We start from the raw sequence: 16642 nt of genomic DNA, 5'->3' as shown, positions 1-16642 counted from the left end.
TTTTGTCTGAATGGCAGCATATTGCTCTGAAATGTGTATATATCATTCAGCATTAATGATGCCTTCCCAGATGTACAAGCTACCCATGTCATGTGCACTAATGCACCCTCATACCATCACAGATACTGGATTTTGAACTGCTCACTGATAAGCCAGATGGTCCCTCTTCTCTTTAGCCTGGAGGATGTGTGTCCATAATTTTTAAAAAGAATTTCTACTTTTGATTCATCAGACCAGGGCGGCACGGTGGTGTAGTGGTTAGCACTGTCGCCTCACAGCGAGAAGGTCCGGGTTTGAGCCCCGTGGCCGGCAAGGGCCTTTCTGTGCGGAGTTTGCATGTTCTCCCAGTGTCCATGTGGGTTTCCTCCGGGTGCTCCGGTTTCCCCCACAGTCCAAAGACATGCAGGTTAGGTTAACTGGTGACTCTAAATTGACCGTGAGTGTGAATGGTTATCTGTGTCTATGTGTCAGCCCTGTGATGACCTGGCGACTTGTCTAGGGTGTACCCCGCCTTTTGCCCATAGTCAGCTGGGATAGGCTCCAGCTTGCCTGCGACCCTGTAGAACAGGATAAAGTGGCTAGAGATAATGAGATGAGATTCGTCAGACCTCGAGACAATTTTCCACTTCGCTTCAGTCCATTGTAAAAGAGCTCAGGCCCAGAGAAGATGGCAGTGTTTCTGGATATTGTTTATATCTGGTTTTAACTTGCATTTGTGGATGCAGTAATGAACTGTTTTCACAGATGATGGTTTTCTGAAGTGTTCCTGAGCCCATACAGTGATTTCCACTACAGACATGTGTCTGTTTTTAATACAGTGTCGCCTGAGGGCCTAAAGATCACAGGCATCCAGTATCAGTTTTCAGCCTTGTCGCTTACATACAGAGATTTCTCCAGATTCTCTGAATCTTTTAATGGTATTATGTACCAGAGATGACGTGATCCCAAGTTTTTTACAATTTGACATTGAAGAACATTATTCTTAAACTGCTGCACTGTTTGTCCATGCAGTCTTTCACAGAGTGGTGAACCCATCCCCATGTTTCCTTCTGAGATACTCCGCCTCTCTGGGAGGCTCTTTTTATACCCAATCATGTTACTGACCTGTTGCCAATTAACCTAATTAGGTTTTTTTTTTAGCATTACACAATTTTTTTCAGTCTTTTGTTCTCCCTATCCCACCTTTTTTGAAGTGTGTTGCTGACATCAAATTCAAAATGAGCGTATACATTTTTCAAAAAACAATAAAATTTATCAGTTTCAACATTTGGCATGTCTTTGTACTAATTTCAATGAAACATAGGGTTTCCATGATTTGCAAATCTTCACATTGTGTTTTTATTTACAGTTTACTCAGCATCCCAACTTTTTTGGAATTGGGGTTGTATTTTTATTGGATGAAATGAAAAAGAATGAAGAGGTTCATAGGCTGAGAATCAGCCATTGCCATTCTTCTGCAGTTTGTTTAAATAGCATGAAACAATGAATTTGGTATCATTTCTATTTCAGTCCTGATCTGGCTATTTTGAAGCAGTTAGAATGAACTACTATGATATAACTGTCACACTGTGATAATCTAGTGGTTTTTGACAGTCTATACAATAGCAACCATGACAATACCAAAGATGCCAATCCGTACACTATCAGTACACATCTTGAAAAGGTTTGGAATAATTGAACGTTAGATAGTCCATATAGTAGAAGTCATACACCCTCTGCCTGTCTGAGGCACTGAGCTGTGTGAAGTAACGCTGCGTGATGTGTGTGGAAGTCCTTGCAGCTTCTGGGTTTCTGTCCTTGAAAGTGGGGAATGTGAGGTTTTTTGGAGCACCCACCCTATGCAAGAGGAAGTTGGCTTCATCCTCAATGGTCTCGAATTTGCCTATGAAATCATAATCAAGCAGGCATGGACTGCAGAGCTGACTTACTGGCTCCCAGTGGATGTCCATGCCAATTGGACGATGTACATCCAACAGGTAGCGGATAAACTCCTGAAAAGTGACACCACTTCCTGTCCTGAGTGCTGATTTGGATGCATTTACCCTGTACTTGGAGATTATGGGCTTGCCAAACACAGGATGGTAGTATGAGTTTGGGCTCTCGAATTTGTCCCTGAATGCTGAGACCAGACGCTCCATTGGCTCCCGAACGAAAAGCACCTTGGTGTAGGACCGAAGGCGCTCAGAAACCGCATGCTGATCAAAGCTGTCTAGTCGCGTTAGGTGGTTGCTGTAGTGGACAGTGTCATGGTTTATCTTTTGTGTGGAGGATGCAACACCAGCAAGCACCATCAGCACTCGTTTCCAATTGGAGCAGCCTGCTTTGGGCACTTCACAGTAAAGCAACTTGTGCCTGTCCTCGACATAGATGCGAGACACATGGTGTGGTGTTATTGTTTGCGAGATGTTGCTCTGGTATTTGGCACAAACTTCCTTGATCAGGCGATGACGAGTTTTCTGTGTACTGTAGAAGTTCTGCCAGCTCTTGGGTGTAGACTTTGATGATGATGAGGAGTTGTGTAGTGACCACATTGCTGCGCTGGTCTTGAGAAGTTTCCGGTGGCGTTTTGTAACACGATGAGAAGCTTGATTTGGTTTGTTCCAGTTGAAAGCCAGGAACTGTGTTGATGAGATATCAGCACTTGGTTCATCAAGTCTGTGTTGTTTTCCCAAAGGAACTGTAGCCATGCTGCCTGTCATGTTGCTGTCTTGCTGGGCACAGAGGTCCTGCACAGGAAAGCAAAAGATAATACAGATATTTAGACAGTGCCTAAAATCAAAGCTTTTGCTTTGTACTGTATAAGCAAAATATTTGCAAGGACACAAACTCAACCTGAATAGAATAATTATATTATAGCACCATGAATGAACCATCAAATTGTATAGTGTCATGTATTTCATGTCAATAAATCACTGCATTATCTGTGATAGTGATACCAATAATGAGATATGCATCACAGTTACAATACATATTTATTCCTTTCTTTGACACCACATGCCATGCTCCAGAAACAACACCATGATATTTATTATGGTGTGACTCTGCTGGGTGTCTGGTGGACAGCAGTGAACCAGCGCTTTCACTTTATAGCAGTACCATAGAGTTACCATCCAATATCAAACTTGATACATCAAAGAGTTGTCTGGTTACATCTGCCACATCCACGTGCTTTGGAGCTTGGAGTACGCAGCACCATTAGGACTAATTACCATGCACCTGTTCCTGATTAGAGCTCAGTCACAGCACATACATATAAGGACTCTCAGTAACATACAGACTAGAGCCCTGCACTCCCGCGGGAGTCCCGCGGGACTCGCGGGACCTGCCGCAAAGCAGTGCGGCGCGGGACAAATTTTGAAAGCTCATTGCGGGCGCGGGCGGGACCAGAAGTGCACATATGCGGCGCGGGCAGGAGCCGTGATAAGCTGCAGTCCCGCTAACTAAAAACGTGTTTGAAATAAAATTTATACATTATTAATTTATGTCTATCATATATAATTTGTGCTGGATATTTAATTTGGCATTAATAAAAACATTTTAAGATGCCTAAATTTGCAGAGAGAGTCAGATTGCCAGATTGAGTGAGGAATGGCATCTTAAATTTGCCATTGATCACTTGCCTTGCCTAACAGGAAATCCTTTGATCACTCTAATGACTCGCAGTTCACACCCAGCCTCCAATGACCCACACTAACATGATGCCTCAATGACACCTTAGATGAGCTGGTCATCAGAATTATGATTCTGATTCTGATCCAGGAGAGGATAAATATCTCTCATTCGTTTCTCGATTCTTTTCCTCTTCCGTGTTTGAGATCTCCGATCATGGCAGAAGAGCAGAGCTCCTTTACTGAATCTCACAGTGCTTCAAAAGTTATTATTATTAGTGCTGTAAAAAATGTCGCGTTATTATCGCGTTAACTTGACTCAATTTTAACGGCGATAATTTTTTTTATTGCGAGATTAACGCTCTGTGACATGATGTAGGTTTTTCATAAGCTTTTGAAATTAGTAGAGATGGGATTTATGGCTCTTTGATGGGATCCGCATCTTTGTGATCCGTTCTTTGAAAAGAGCCGTTCAAAAGACTGGCTCATTTGGCTCTTTTTAAATATTTATTCAGTTTTAAGAAGACAGCGTCTGTAAACTCAATGCTATCCCAGAAATTCTTCCTGTAATATGCAAATTTGGCTGCCTCTGATTGGACAGCGCGATGCATCAACAGGCAGAAAGTGTAAAAGTACAAAATGTGTTAAGTGAGCTGAAACAGTAAAGATCAGATTAAATGCAATATTTATCAACGAACAACTTAAAGTTAATATAATAGTGTACTTTATATTATAATCAAGCATGTCAAGCCTACCGTCACTGTGTAACCTACAGTGTCTCTCTGATAGAGCTGTAGACTAACTCAAGCAGTAAATCACTTCACTGAATGAAGTGGAAGAAGAGTGAAGTTCACTCCTCTTGTTAGCTCTGCTTTGCAATAATAAAAAAACAAAAAAAACAACACCCTTGGTACAAAGCAAGCCCATTCACTTTTTTATGCTGATTAGAGAATTACAATGGTTTCTCATTTGATAAAAATGTGCGATTCGCGATTAAATATTTTAATCGCTTGACAGCACTAATTATTATTATTATTATTATTATTAGAGACACTACATGCTGAATTCAGAAACAAGGTAAATAATAATAAACGTGAACGTGAGCTGTAGATATTTATGCTCAAATCCACTCAAAGTAGGGGGCGGGGCACCATCACACTGTGTCAAGACAAGAACTTTCCTGAGAAATAACGCGAACATCTGCATCATGCGGGATTTGCGGGCGGGAGCGGGACAAAATATGGCAGGCGCGGGACTGAAAATCATAATTTTTTTGTGGGCGTGGGCGGGAGCGGGACTGAAAATCATAATTCTTTGCAGGCGCGGGCGGGAGCGTGACTGCACAATGCGGGCGTGGGCGGGAGCGGGACTGAAAAATCCGACCCGCGCAGACCTCTAATACAGACTTGTATTTTGTATCGCTTTTCTGGTTTTGACCCCATTTGTGTTTTTGTACCATGAGTATTGTACAGTGATACTTGAAAGTTTGTGAACTCTTTAGAATTTTCTATATTTCTGCATTAAATATGACCTAAAACATTATCAGATTTTCACACAAGTCCTAAAAGTAGATAAAGAGAACCCAGTTAAATAAATGAGACAAAAATATTACACTTGGTCATTTATTTATTTATTAAGGAAAATGATCCAGTATTACATAGCTGTGAGTGGCAAAAGTATGTGAACCTCTAGGATTAGCAGTTAATTTGAAGGCGAAATTAGAGTCAGGTGTTTTGAATCAATGGGATGACAATCAGGTATGAGTGGGCACCCTGTTTTATTTAAAGAACAGGGATCTATCAAAGTCTGATCTTCACAACACATGTTTGTGGAAGTGTATCATGGCACGAACAAAAGAGATTTCCGAGGACCTCAGAAAAAGTGTTGATGCTCATCAGGCTGGAAGAGGTTACAAAACCATCTCTAAAAAGTTTGGGCTCCACCAATCCACAGTCAGACAGATTGTGTACAAATGGAGGAAATTCAAAACCATTGATACCCTCCCCAGGAGTGGTTGACCAACAAAGATCACTCCAAGAGCAAGGCGTGTAATAGTCGGCGAGGTCACAAAGGACCCCAGGGTAACTTCTAAGCAACTGAAGGCCTCTCTCACATTGGCTAATGTTAATGTTCATGAGTCCACCGTCAGGAGAACACTGAACAACAATGGTGTACATGGCAGGGTTGCAAGGCGAAAGCCACTGCTCTCCAAAAAGAACATTCTTGCTCGTCTGCAGTTTGCTAAAGATCACGTGGACAAACCAGAAGGCTATTGGAAAAATGTTTTGTGGATGAGACTAAAATAGAACTTTTTGGTTTAAATGGGAAGCCTTATGTTTGGAGAAAGGAAAACACTGCATTCCAGCATAAGAACCTTATCCCATCTGTGAAACATGGTGGTGGTAGTATCATGGTTTGGGCCTGTTTTGCTGTATCTGGGCCAGAACGACTTGCCATCATTGATGGAACAATGAATTCTGAATTATACCAGTGAATTCTAAAGGAAAATGTCAGGACATCTATCCATGAACTGAATCTCAAGAGAAGGTGGGTCATGCAGCAAGACAACGACCCAAAGCATACAAGTCGTTCTACCAAAGAATGGTTAAAGAAGAATAAAGTTAATGTTTTGGAATGGCCAAGTCAAAGTCCTGACCTTAATCCAATCGAAATGTTGTGGAAGAACCTGAAGCGAGCAGTTCATGTGAGGAAACCCACCATCATCCCAGAGTTGAAGCTGTTCTGTACGGAGGAATGGGCTAAAATTCCTACAAGCTGGTGTGCAGGACTGATCAACAGTTACTGGAAACGTTTAGTTGCAGTTATTGCTGCACAAGGGGGTCACACCAGATACTGAAAGCAAAGGTTCACATACTTTTGCCACTCACAGATATGTAATATTGGATAATTTTCCTCAATAAATAAATTACCAAGTATAATATTTTTGTCTCATTTGTTTAACTGGGTTCTCTTTATCTACTTTTAGGACTTGTGTGAAAATCTGATGTTTTAGGTCATATTTATGCAGAAATATAGAAAATTCTAAAGGGTTCACAAACTTTCAAGCACCACTGTATTACCTCTGATATCCTGTCTGTGCCTCACTTGACCAAAGTTTTTGACTTTGTCTATGTTTTGGATCTGGTCAACTGTCCAACAAACTAGTGGACTAATAAAACTGTTTTAACTCATTTTATATGAAACTGTCATTAATATTTTCTGTAAAATGTGTTCGTAAATAATCTCACGTTTAAAAAAAAAAGTAAATTAAAAATAAGTGCTGGATAAAAACCCATCTATCGTTTGTAAATAAAGATACAAATTTATTGTCTGGTGGTCAAGTGTTTGAGATATGTTGCCTTGCACTTGCAATCGGGTTCCTTGTGGTGGTACATATATCTTTATCTTCAGTAAGAAAAGCTCCACTAGTAATAGAAGAATAGAGGTTTAAAGTTATTTATTTCTATAAAACCATTTCAGTATATTTTTAACTGACAAAACATTTCTTTGCAGGCTTGATGAAGGGAATCTAATCAAATTTTTTTTAATGCACTTGTTTATAGTATTACTATTATTCTACATCATGCAACTATGTACACCGCCCCAACATATACAGTACTTTGCAAAAGTCTAGGCACCCTATTTTTTTCATCCAAACTTTGTTCTAGATTTCTATTTTATGACTTCTACATTATCTAGTCGGTACAAAAACATTTTAGAGTCCAAACATTCGTTTTCCAGCTCAAAATGAAATGTTACAGAAAAAAAGTTTGTATCTGAGCAGCGTATTCCATAAGAGAGCACGTTTCAAATAAAAAAAAACAAACAAAACAAAACATCATGAAGGCTCCTGGATTTTGGTGCAAAATGAAGAAGCGAGTGTGACAGTCAATCAAAGTGTCCAGAAGAACTGTGGCTGGTTCTGGAAGATGCTCAGTAAAACCTACAGCTCATTTCTGCATAAAACTGCACTCACTGTACCTGAGACTACTATTTTTTTTTTAAAGCAAAGAGTCGTCTCACACCAAATATTGACTTTCATTTATTTTGGCTTACTGATTACTGTTTATAGTATTTTTTTTAAATGTTGAAACATTTCATTTCATTATTTTTGCAGCCATTTTTGGTCTACATTTCTTTACATGTTCCTAAAACTTTTGTAAAGTATTGTATATTTTTTAAAAAGGTTTATCTGTATATAATTTCTCATCTCATCTCATTATCTCTAGCTGCTTTATCCTGCGCTACAGGGTCGCAGGCAAGCTGGAGCCTATCCCAGCTGACTACGGGCGAAAGGCGGGGAACACCCTGGACAAGTTGCCAGGTCATCACAGGGCTGTGTATATAAATTATACTTTGATATTCATAGTAAATTTTTATATTAAATGTTCCAATATAGTTAAATGAATGATGAAAATGAAATGATCATATTGTAGATCAGTGTTTTGTCAACCAGTGGGCCGCGAAGCGCCATCTAGTGGGCCACAACATTTTTTCAAGTTCGAAGCCAATTACTCAATAGTTCGGGATGCCGTCGTGTCCCAAATCCGGTAGCTGGTTTGCCATATACTTTTCAAGTGGAATAAATACATTTGTGGGTAAATTAAGAAGAACAAGCCTTTATTTGATCACATTTAACCTGTGTGCGTGTGCACACACGCGCACATACACACACACAGAGAGCGCGTGCACAGAATAAATATGTTTGTGGGTAAATTATATGGATCTGTGGATCTGCTGGAAGAGAACAGGGAGGATTGAGAATCAAGCAGCTGTGGTTTGTTTACACCAGACACTAAAACCTATCGCGTCCTAACAATCAATCATCACAAAGATGCGGACAAAAAGCCCAGAAACTCCTATTTACCTGGGAAAAAACAATACAGGATTTATCTTGTAGTGTCCTGGTCCCCAGATCTTTAACCCAGCCACATATAAAAAGTTGTACTCCTCCATGCTCTTCCAAGTTTTCATCTGTGTGTTTATGTTGAACAATGTCTGCAGCACCAGGTAGTTTGAGATGTTGGGGAACTCAACAGATGGATAATTTTCCAACTCATAGGAAAAATCCTTCTTTCTTAGCATGTAAGGATCTAATCCCATTGAGTGGTTTCTATATCCACTTCTTTTGAGTGCACTTATTGGTTTTAATAACTGCTTGTTTGCTGAACACAAACATGGTAATAAGTTCTTGTGTTAATGGACCAGGCTCCACTTTTGGATCATTAATCCCTTTTGACTGAGAATGACCTGTGTGCATGGTTTGGCTTCTGGCACATCCATACAGTTTTAAATACAATACCTACAATTCATGTGTAAATAGCCCCACTGCCTTGTTGGCGGCTAGGGATAGCCAAAGGCTAAGGGAGTCAACCCTGACAGAAATCTGGAGTGGAGCCCTGTGGGCAGCATGGTGGTAATCCAGTCACTGGCAACTCCTGCAGTCAAACTGGTCTCGAACATACTGGCTACGCCTTTCCTTCAGACTCTACCAGGAAGACTGAGAGGGGGATTCTGGGACATGGACAACCCAGTTTCTCCACATATACTGCCCAGGCTACAGCATCCTGGAGAGGCAACTTCAGCGTGTCGTATGGCTTTGCCTGGCATGGAAACAAACCAGGGAGTGGCAGTTACCGGTTCTAAGTCATGGCTTGATTGGCGTACAGTAGAGCCTGATGCCAGGGGTCACTCTTGACAGTAGGAGGAGCTTTTTAGCCCCATTGGACATCTACCACCTGCTTAAAGCTGGGCAGCCCCCAGCCAATAAGGTGTTGTCCCGCCACGGTCCATCTGTCTCACTGAGGTAAGTGAGACTCAAGTTTGGAAACAAACTGACAAGTGGACTGTAATTCTCTCACCTAATAATTCTAGATGCACAAAAAGAAGGCCAGCTCTCACTCTTGGGAGCTGGAATGTCTGAATGATGCTTACCGGTCTGACCAAGGACATTTGTGACACTGATGGATTTTGCAAGACAGCTGTCATCAGCAGAGAACTGGATAGACTTAATGTCAATATCGCCGCTTTACAGGAAACTTGCCTCGCAGGTTCTGGAAGCCTAAAGGAAAAAGAGTTCATGTTTTTTTTGGCAAGGGAAAGATGAAAATGAGCCCAGAAAGCATGGAGTCGGATTTCCTATCAGCAATAAGCTCATCCAGATGGTGGAGCCGGGTCCAATCAACTCAGAACAAATCATGCACATGAGACTAAACACTCAGACATAACTAACCTGTTATCTGCCTATGCTCCAACTCTGACCTCCAGCTCCGATGCTAAGGACGCCTTCTACAGCCAATTCGACAAAGCTATCAAGCGAATCCCAAAGAACGAAGCATTGATCCTTCTTGGTGACTTTAATGCAAGAGTGGGCGACAACCAAGTTTCTTGGACCATCTGCCTTGGGCACTTCGGAGTTGGAAAATGCAACGAGAATGGCCAAAGACTGCTGGAACTTTGCATTCACCATCACCTCTGCATTACGAACACTTTCTTTGCCGCAAAGATGCATCACAGGTTTTCATGGATGCACCCTAGATCAAAATGCTGGCATCACGGGTGGCATAGTGGTGTAGTGGTTAGCACAGTCGCCTCACAGCAAGAAGGATCCGGGTTCGAACCCAGCGGCCGGCGAGGGCCTTTCTGTGTGGAGTTTGCATGTTCTCCCCATGTCTGCGTGGGTTTCCTCCGGGTGCTCCGGTTTCCCCCACAATCCAAAGACATGCAGTTAGGTTGACGTGGGGCGGCCTTGGGCTGAGGTGCCCTTGAGCAAGGTACCGTACCTGACCCCTGGCTGCTCCCCGGGCGCTCTGGTGTGGCTGCCCACTGCTCTGGGTGTGTGTGCACATGTGTTCACTGCTTCAGATGGGTTAAATGCAGAGGATGAGTTTCACTGTGCTTGAGGTGTGCATGTGACAAATAAAGGTTTCTTCTTCTTCATCAACTAGACCTTATCATCTCTCATCGAGAGCACCTTAACAACTTTCGGATCACGAGAGCATATCACAGTGCTGATTGTGACACTGATCACTCTCTTGTCTGCACCAAGGTCCAGACTCGCCCTAAGAAACTGCACCATGCTAAGCATCCTGTCAAATCTTGCATCAATACCGCTGCCACCGTCATTCCTGAGAAAGTCTCATGCTTCAACAACATCCTAAATGATAAACTCAAGGACTAAGAGCTCGATATTAAAGACCACTGGGAACATGTCAAGGACACAACCCATGCTGCAGCACTACAGGCTTTCAGTACGAAAAAACCTAAAAGCCAAGACTGGTTTGATGCAAATGTTGCACTCCTCCTACCTCTAATTGAAGAAAAGAAAAATGCACTGCAGAACTACCAGAGGAACCCTTCATTAAGTACTCTGGAAGCACTTCACAGGGCCAGGAGCTGTGCAAAGGAAGAATGTAAGACCTGTGCTAACAATTACTGGATGAGTCTGTGTGCTCAGATTCAGTCAGCTGCAGATACCGGGAACATCAGGGTTATGTTCGAGGGCATCAGGAAGGCCATAGGGCCTACATAGACAAAGCATGCCTCTTTAAAGTCATTTGCTGGGGAGATCATCAGCGACAAATCCAAGCAGATGGAAAGTTGGGCGGAGTACTTCTCTAAGCTCTACGGCATCGAGAACCTCATTTCAGCTTCTGCTTTAGACCAGATTGATAGGCTCCCTATGTTGCTCAAATTGGACGATATCCCCACTGAAGAAGACCTCTCCAAGGCCATCAGCGACATATCATCTGGCAAGGCTCCGGGACTAGATGGCATTCCGGCCGAGGTATTCAAGTGCGTCAGGAGCTGACTGCTCGACGCTCATCACTTGCTTTGCAGGTGCTGGGAGGTGGGAGCAGTCCCCCAAGACTTAAAAGACTCCATCATCACAACCCTGTACAAGAACAAGGGTGACCACAGCAACTGTGATAACTACCACGGTATCTCATTACTTTGCATTGCTGGAAAGTTGTTCGCTTGAGTTGCTTTTTATTGCCTCAAAAAGCTTGCAGAGAGGGTGTATCCTGAATCTCAATGCGGCTTCTGTTCCATGCACTCTACAGTAGATATGATCTCACTGAGACAACTCCAGGAGAAGTGCAGGGAACAACAACAGCCACTCTTTATCGCATTCATTGATCTGACTAAGGCATTTGACTTAGTCAGCAGAGATGGTCTCTTCAAGATCGTACCCTTAATTGGCTGCCCTCCGAAACTCCTGAGTTTTGTTAAGTCCTTCCACGGTGGAATGCAGGGCACTGTACAATTCAACAGGTGCAGGTCAGATACATTTGACATCAAGAGCGGAGTGAAACAAGGGTGTGCGTTAGCACCAACACTCTTTGGCATTTTCTTCTCTGTTCTTCTCAAACACGCTTTTGGGTCAGCTGATGGAGTTTTACTCCAAACTAGATTGGATGGGAAGCTCTTCAACCCAGCACGCCTCCAAGCAAAAACCAAGGTTCGCCAAGTACAACTGCGTGACATGCTCTATGCCAACGCTGCTGCCCTCATTGCTCACAGTGAAAAAGATCTTCAGAACCTCCTTGACTGCTACTCCAAGGCCTGTGATGACTTCAGCCTCACCATCAGTCTGAAGACAAAAATCATGCGCCAAGGAGTCGAAGCTTCCCCAGCTGTGACCATCAAAGACTACATATTGGAAGTCATCTTGCAGTTCATTTACCTAGGCTGCACCACCTCAGATAACGCCTTTCTTGATGCTGAGCTTGGTAAAAGAATCAGAAAGGCTGCAACCAATATGGTCAAACTTGCCCCTCATGAGTGGGAGAACAAGTAGCTCACCACTACCACCAAAGTCATGGTTTATCATACTTGCATCGTGAGTACCCAGCAGTGAGTCCTGGGCCACCTATGCTAGTCAGGAGAAATGCTTGCACTCCTTCCACATGAGGTGTCTACGTTGCATCCTATCTATCTCGTGGACAGACAAGGTCACCAACAATGAAGCACTTGAAAGAGTGGGCATCCCCTCAATGTACACCCTCCTTAGATAATGTAGGATGAGATAGTCACATCTCCAAGGACCTCCTGGAAAGCTGGCATCTGGCTCAAGACCTGTCGGTAGACCAAAACTATGTTTCTGAGACGTCTGCAAGAGAGACATGCTCGCAATCGGTCTCTCAGTGGATGACTGGGAATGTCTCGCAGCAGAACATAGCAGTTGGAAGACAGCTTGCAGAGAGGCACTCATAGCAGGGGAACGAAAGCTCAACGATGATGCTGATGCAAAAACAGCCAGGAGAAAGGCCACTGAAAGAGCTCAATTGACAACAGCCCATGTCTACCCTACATGCCATCGCGTCTGTCTCTCTAGGATCGGGCTAGTAAGCCATCGTAGGAAATGCGCGAAAAGTACTTCAACGGTTGCGACCCATGTACTTGTCATGGACTTCGTCCAACGGCTACCGAAGACCTACAATTAAAAAGTTTGTTTGTATTGCATTTATTTAATTCCTGGGCTTCCATCTGTAACAGGGAGTGATGTTTTATCCCTTTAATACACTTTACAATAGATTATTAGATTCTAATAGAATAGATGAGACAAAATAATTAGGGAGCTTTTTAATGGGCCCTGACTCGTTACAAGTATGAATAGGTGGGCCTTAAAGCAGAAAAGGTTGAGAACCAGTGCTGTAGAAAATAATCTGCTGCTCTTTAACCAGCCACATGATGGTGCACTTTCATCACCTTTCATGTGAAACTATTCCCTTTTCTCTGCTGAGCCACCTTGGTAACTAATCAAGATTGTAATCCAGCACATGCTAATACTTTCCTCATCTCATCTCATTATCTCTAGCCGCTTTATCCTGTTCTACAGGGTCGCAGGCAAGCTGGAGCCTATCCCAGCTGACTACGGGCGAAAGGCGGGGTACACCCTGGACAAGTCGCCAGGTCATCACAGGGCTGACACATAGACACAGACAACCATTCACACTCACATTCACACCTACGGTCAATTTAGAGTCACCAGTTAACCTAACCTGCATGTCTTTGGACTGTGGAGGAAACCCACGCAGACACGGGGAGAACATGCAAACTCCACACAGAAAGGCCCTCGCCGGCCACGGGGCTCGAACCCAGGACCTTCTTGCTGTGAGGCGACAGTGCTAACCACTACACCACCGTGCCGCTAATACTTTCCTGTACACCAGAATACTGAATTTATTGTCCAGGTTCCTATTAATATTGTGGTGATTTTATATGCACGTGTAGTCACAAACACACACACACACACACACACACCCACCTTAAGTAATCACAAATGTATTCGGATTCATATAACCACACATACACTGATTTCTTTTTATGATTATATATTGATTCAACCTGTGATGACCTGGCAACTTGTCCAGGGTGTACCCCGCCTTTCGCCCGTAGTCAGCTGGGATAGGCTCCAGCTTGCCTGCGACCCTGTAGAAGGATAAAGCGGCTAGAGATAATGAGATGAGATGATCATAACTACAGTAAAATACAGCAAAGACATTGAAATAGTCTATACTGAAGGTTGTTTTCTGTTAGTGTAATCTAATGGCATGGGAGATTGGCCAAGGACACAAGTGTTGTGCTAGCTTACACCTGGGCCTGTATTGGCCTTAAACCTGATTTGACCTCAGCCATTTTGAATCATGCATTGTACACTCTGAATGCTGTGTACCCCTTCTTATTGTGTGTTTTGATTCTTTCTGAATGGACCATTCATTCTGGAAACTTTGGCTCAGTTGATGAAAACCATGAGAGGTGTGAGATGTATTGCCCAATAGAAAATGTTGAAGTGGTATGACAGGACATGATGATAACCAATGAAATTATTTGTATACACTGTGTTTTTGATTATCTTAGTCACTCATTTGCTGGAGTTACTTATCTTTAGGCTCTGGAATTTTACCCTGCCTTTGGGATTTGTAATTCGGACTCGCTTTACTTTGTGCTTTTCAAACAAACGACATTACCCATAGGGCCACACAACTTTTTCAAGTCTGTCTTGTGAAGATTTTCACCTTAAAGAGAGGTTCAGCAGAGATTCCTGACCTGCAGTTGGCAGAATTGGTTCTAGAGTCCTGATAACAGCATACAGAACAGCTAACAGCGATGTTAATGCAAATCTTTCAACATTGTGAGAACAGATGGCAGAAAACTAAGCTTCCTAGTAACAATCGAGGACGCGCTAAATGATCTTTCCTGGCCTTTGTTTTAGCCAGTGAAGCATATTTGAAGCAACACTTGATAAAAAGCAATAGAACTCATTTAAACTCCAAACATTTCATGTTACTATACATTTCTTTTGGCAAGTCAATTAGGGAATCAACTTTGCTCAGAGTTCATTTTTAAACAATCGCTTAGAGACGGAGTTCCAGATTTATCTCAGCTTTACTATATTTACAGCATTCACTATATAAGAATTCCAGCAGGTCAAAAGCATACACCAAGTTGACTGTCTCTGTAAATTGTACTGACTTTTAGAATCAGAATCAGAAGTAAACGACAACAACAAAAATAGGTGCATAGTGCAAAGTAATCCAGGTAAGTCAAGTATGGAATCTCATCTCATCTCATCTCATTATCTCTAGCCACTTTATCCTTCTACAGGGTCGCAGGCAAGCTGGAGCCTATCCCAGCTGACTACGGGCGAAAGGCGGGGTACACCCTGGACAAGTCGCCAGGTCATCACAGGGCTGACACATAGACACAGACAACCATTCGCACTCACATTCACACCTACGGTCAATTTAGAGTCACCAGTTAACCTAACCTGCATGTCTTTGGACTGTGGGGGAAACCGGAGCACCCGGAGGAAACCCACGCGGACACGGGGAGAACATGCAAACTCCACACAGAAAGGCCCTCGCCAGCCCCGGGGCTCGAACCCAGGACCTTCTTGCTGTGAGGCGACAGCGCTAACCACTACACCACCGTGCCGCCCCCAAGTATGGAATAGTTAAATAAATATAAAGTATACAGTGTGCACAGAATGACGGTATAAGTCTCATCTCATTATCTCTAGCCGCTTTATCCTTCTACAGGGTCGCAGGCAAGCTGGAGCCTATCCCAGCTGACTACGGGCGAAAGGCGGGGTACACCCTGGACAAGTCGCCAGGTCATCACAGGGCTGACACATAGACACAGACAACCATTCACACTCACATTCACACCTACGGTCAATTTAGAGTCACCAGTTAACCTAACCTGCATGTCTTTGGACTGTGGGGGAAACCGGAGCACCCGGAGGAAACCCACGCGGACACGGGGAGAACATGCAAACTCCGCACAGAAAGGCCCTCGCCGGCCCCAGGGCTCGAACCCAGGACCTTCTTGCTGTGAGGCGACAGCGCTAACCACTACACCACCGTGCCGCCCCCAAGTATGGAATAGTTAAATAAATATAAAGTATACAGTGTGCACAGAATGACGGTATAAGTGTTCAGATATTTTACAAGTGATATTACTGATATATAAATCTGGATTTTAGCTGTTCATCACAGAAAGGATTTCCCTTTTGGTGCAATATGGTGCATAGTGCAAAGATGAATAGCAAATTTAAATAAGTATAAATATAAGTAACAGTGAGCACAGAATGACAGTATGAGTGTGCAGATATTTTGCAAGTGATATTACTGATATGTGAATCTGTATTTTAGCTGTTCATCACAGAGACAGCCTGAGGGAAGAAACTATTCTTGTGTCTGGTTGTTTTTGTATACAGAGATCTATATCGCCTCCCTGAGGGGAGAAGATTAAACAGATTGTGACCAGGGTGTGATGGGTCCGCAGAGATGTTACCTGCCCGTTTCCTGACTCTGGACAAGTATAAGCAGGGGCGATTCTAGCATCTGATCTTTGGGGGTGCTTAGCCCCCAGAGCTGACAGAGGCACCTGGCTTGAATGACAGTGTTTCCACATTTATTCCGTGTTTATTTCCACGTTAGTTCCTCATCGGCGTGGAATCCAGTTAAAAAAAACACCATGTCGTAGCAAGCACTCGTGCGGACAGGCAACCCAATCAGAGGGGACTC

General features: G+C 43.1%; 1 protein-coding gene across 1 annotated transcript in view; it reads right to left on the bottom strand.

Annotated features, from left to right (window-relative positions):
• Window positions 1-1643: 1643 nt before the first annotated feature.
• LOC132888119 (carbohydrate sulfotransferase 8-like) overlaps window positions 1644-16642 on the bottom strand; it is a 329227-nt gene continuing 314228 nt past the window's right edge. The window contains exon 3 of the mRNA XM_060924123.1: window positions 1644-2726. Within this exon, the coding sequence (XP_060780106.1) occupies window positions 1644-2726 (1083 nt within the window). The remainder of the gene's footprint in view (window positions 2727-16642) is intronic.

Source organism: Neoarius graeffei, chromosome 6 (genome assembly GCF_027579695.1).
Source record: "Neoarius graeffei isolate fNeoGra1 chromosome 6, fNeoGra1.pri, whole genome shotgun sequence".
In the NCBI taxonomy this organism is placed as follows: domain Eukaryota; kingdom Metazoa; phylum Chordata; class Actinopteri; order Siluriformes; family Ariidae; genus Neoarius; species Neoarius graeffei.
The sequence above is the reverse complement of the archived record's forward strand: the minus strand, read 5'-3'. Positions and strand labels throughout refer to the sequence as shown.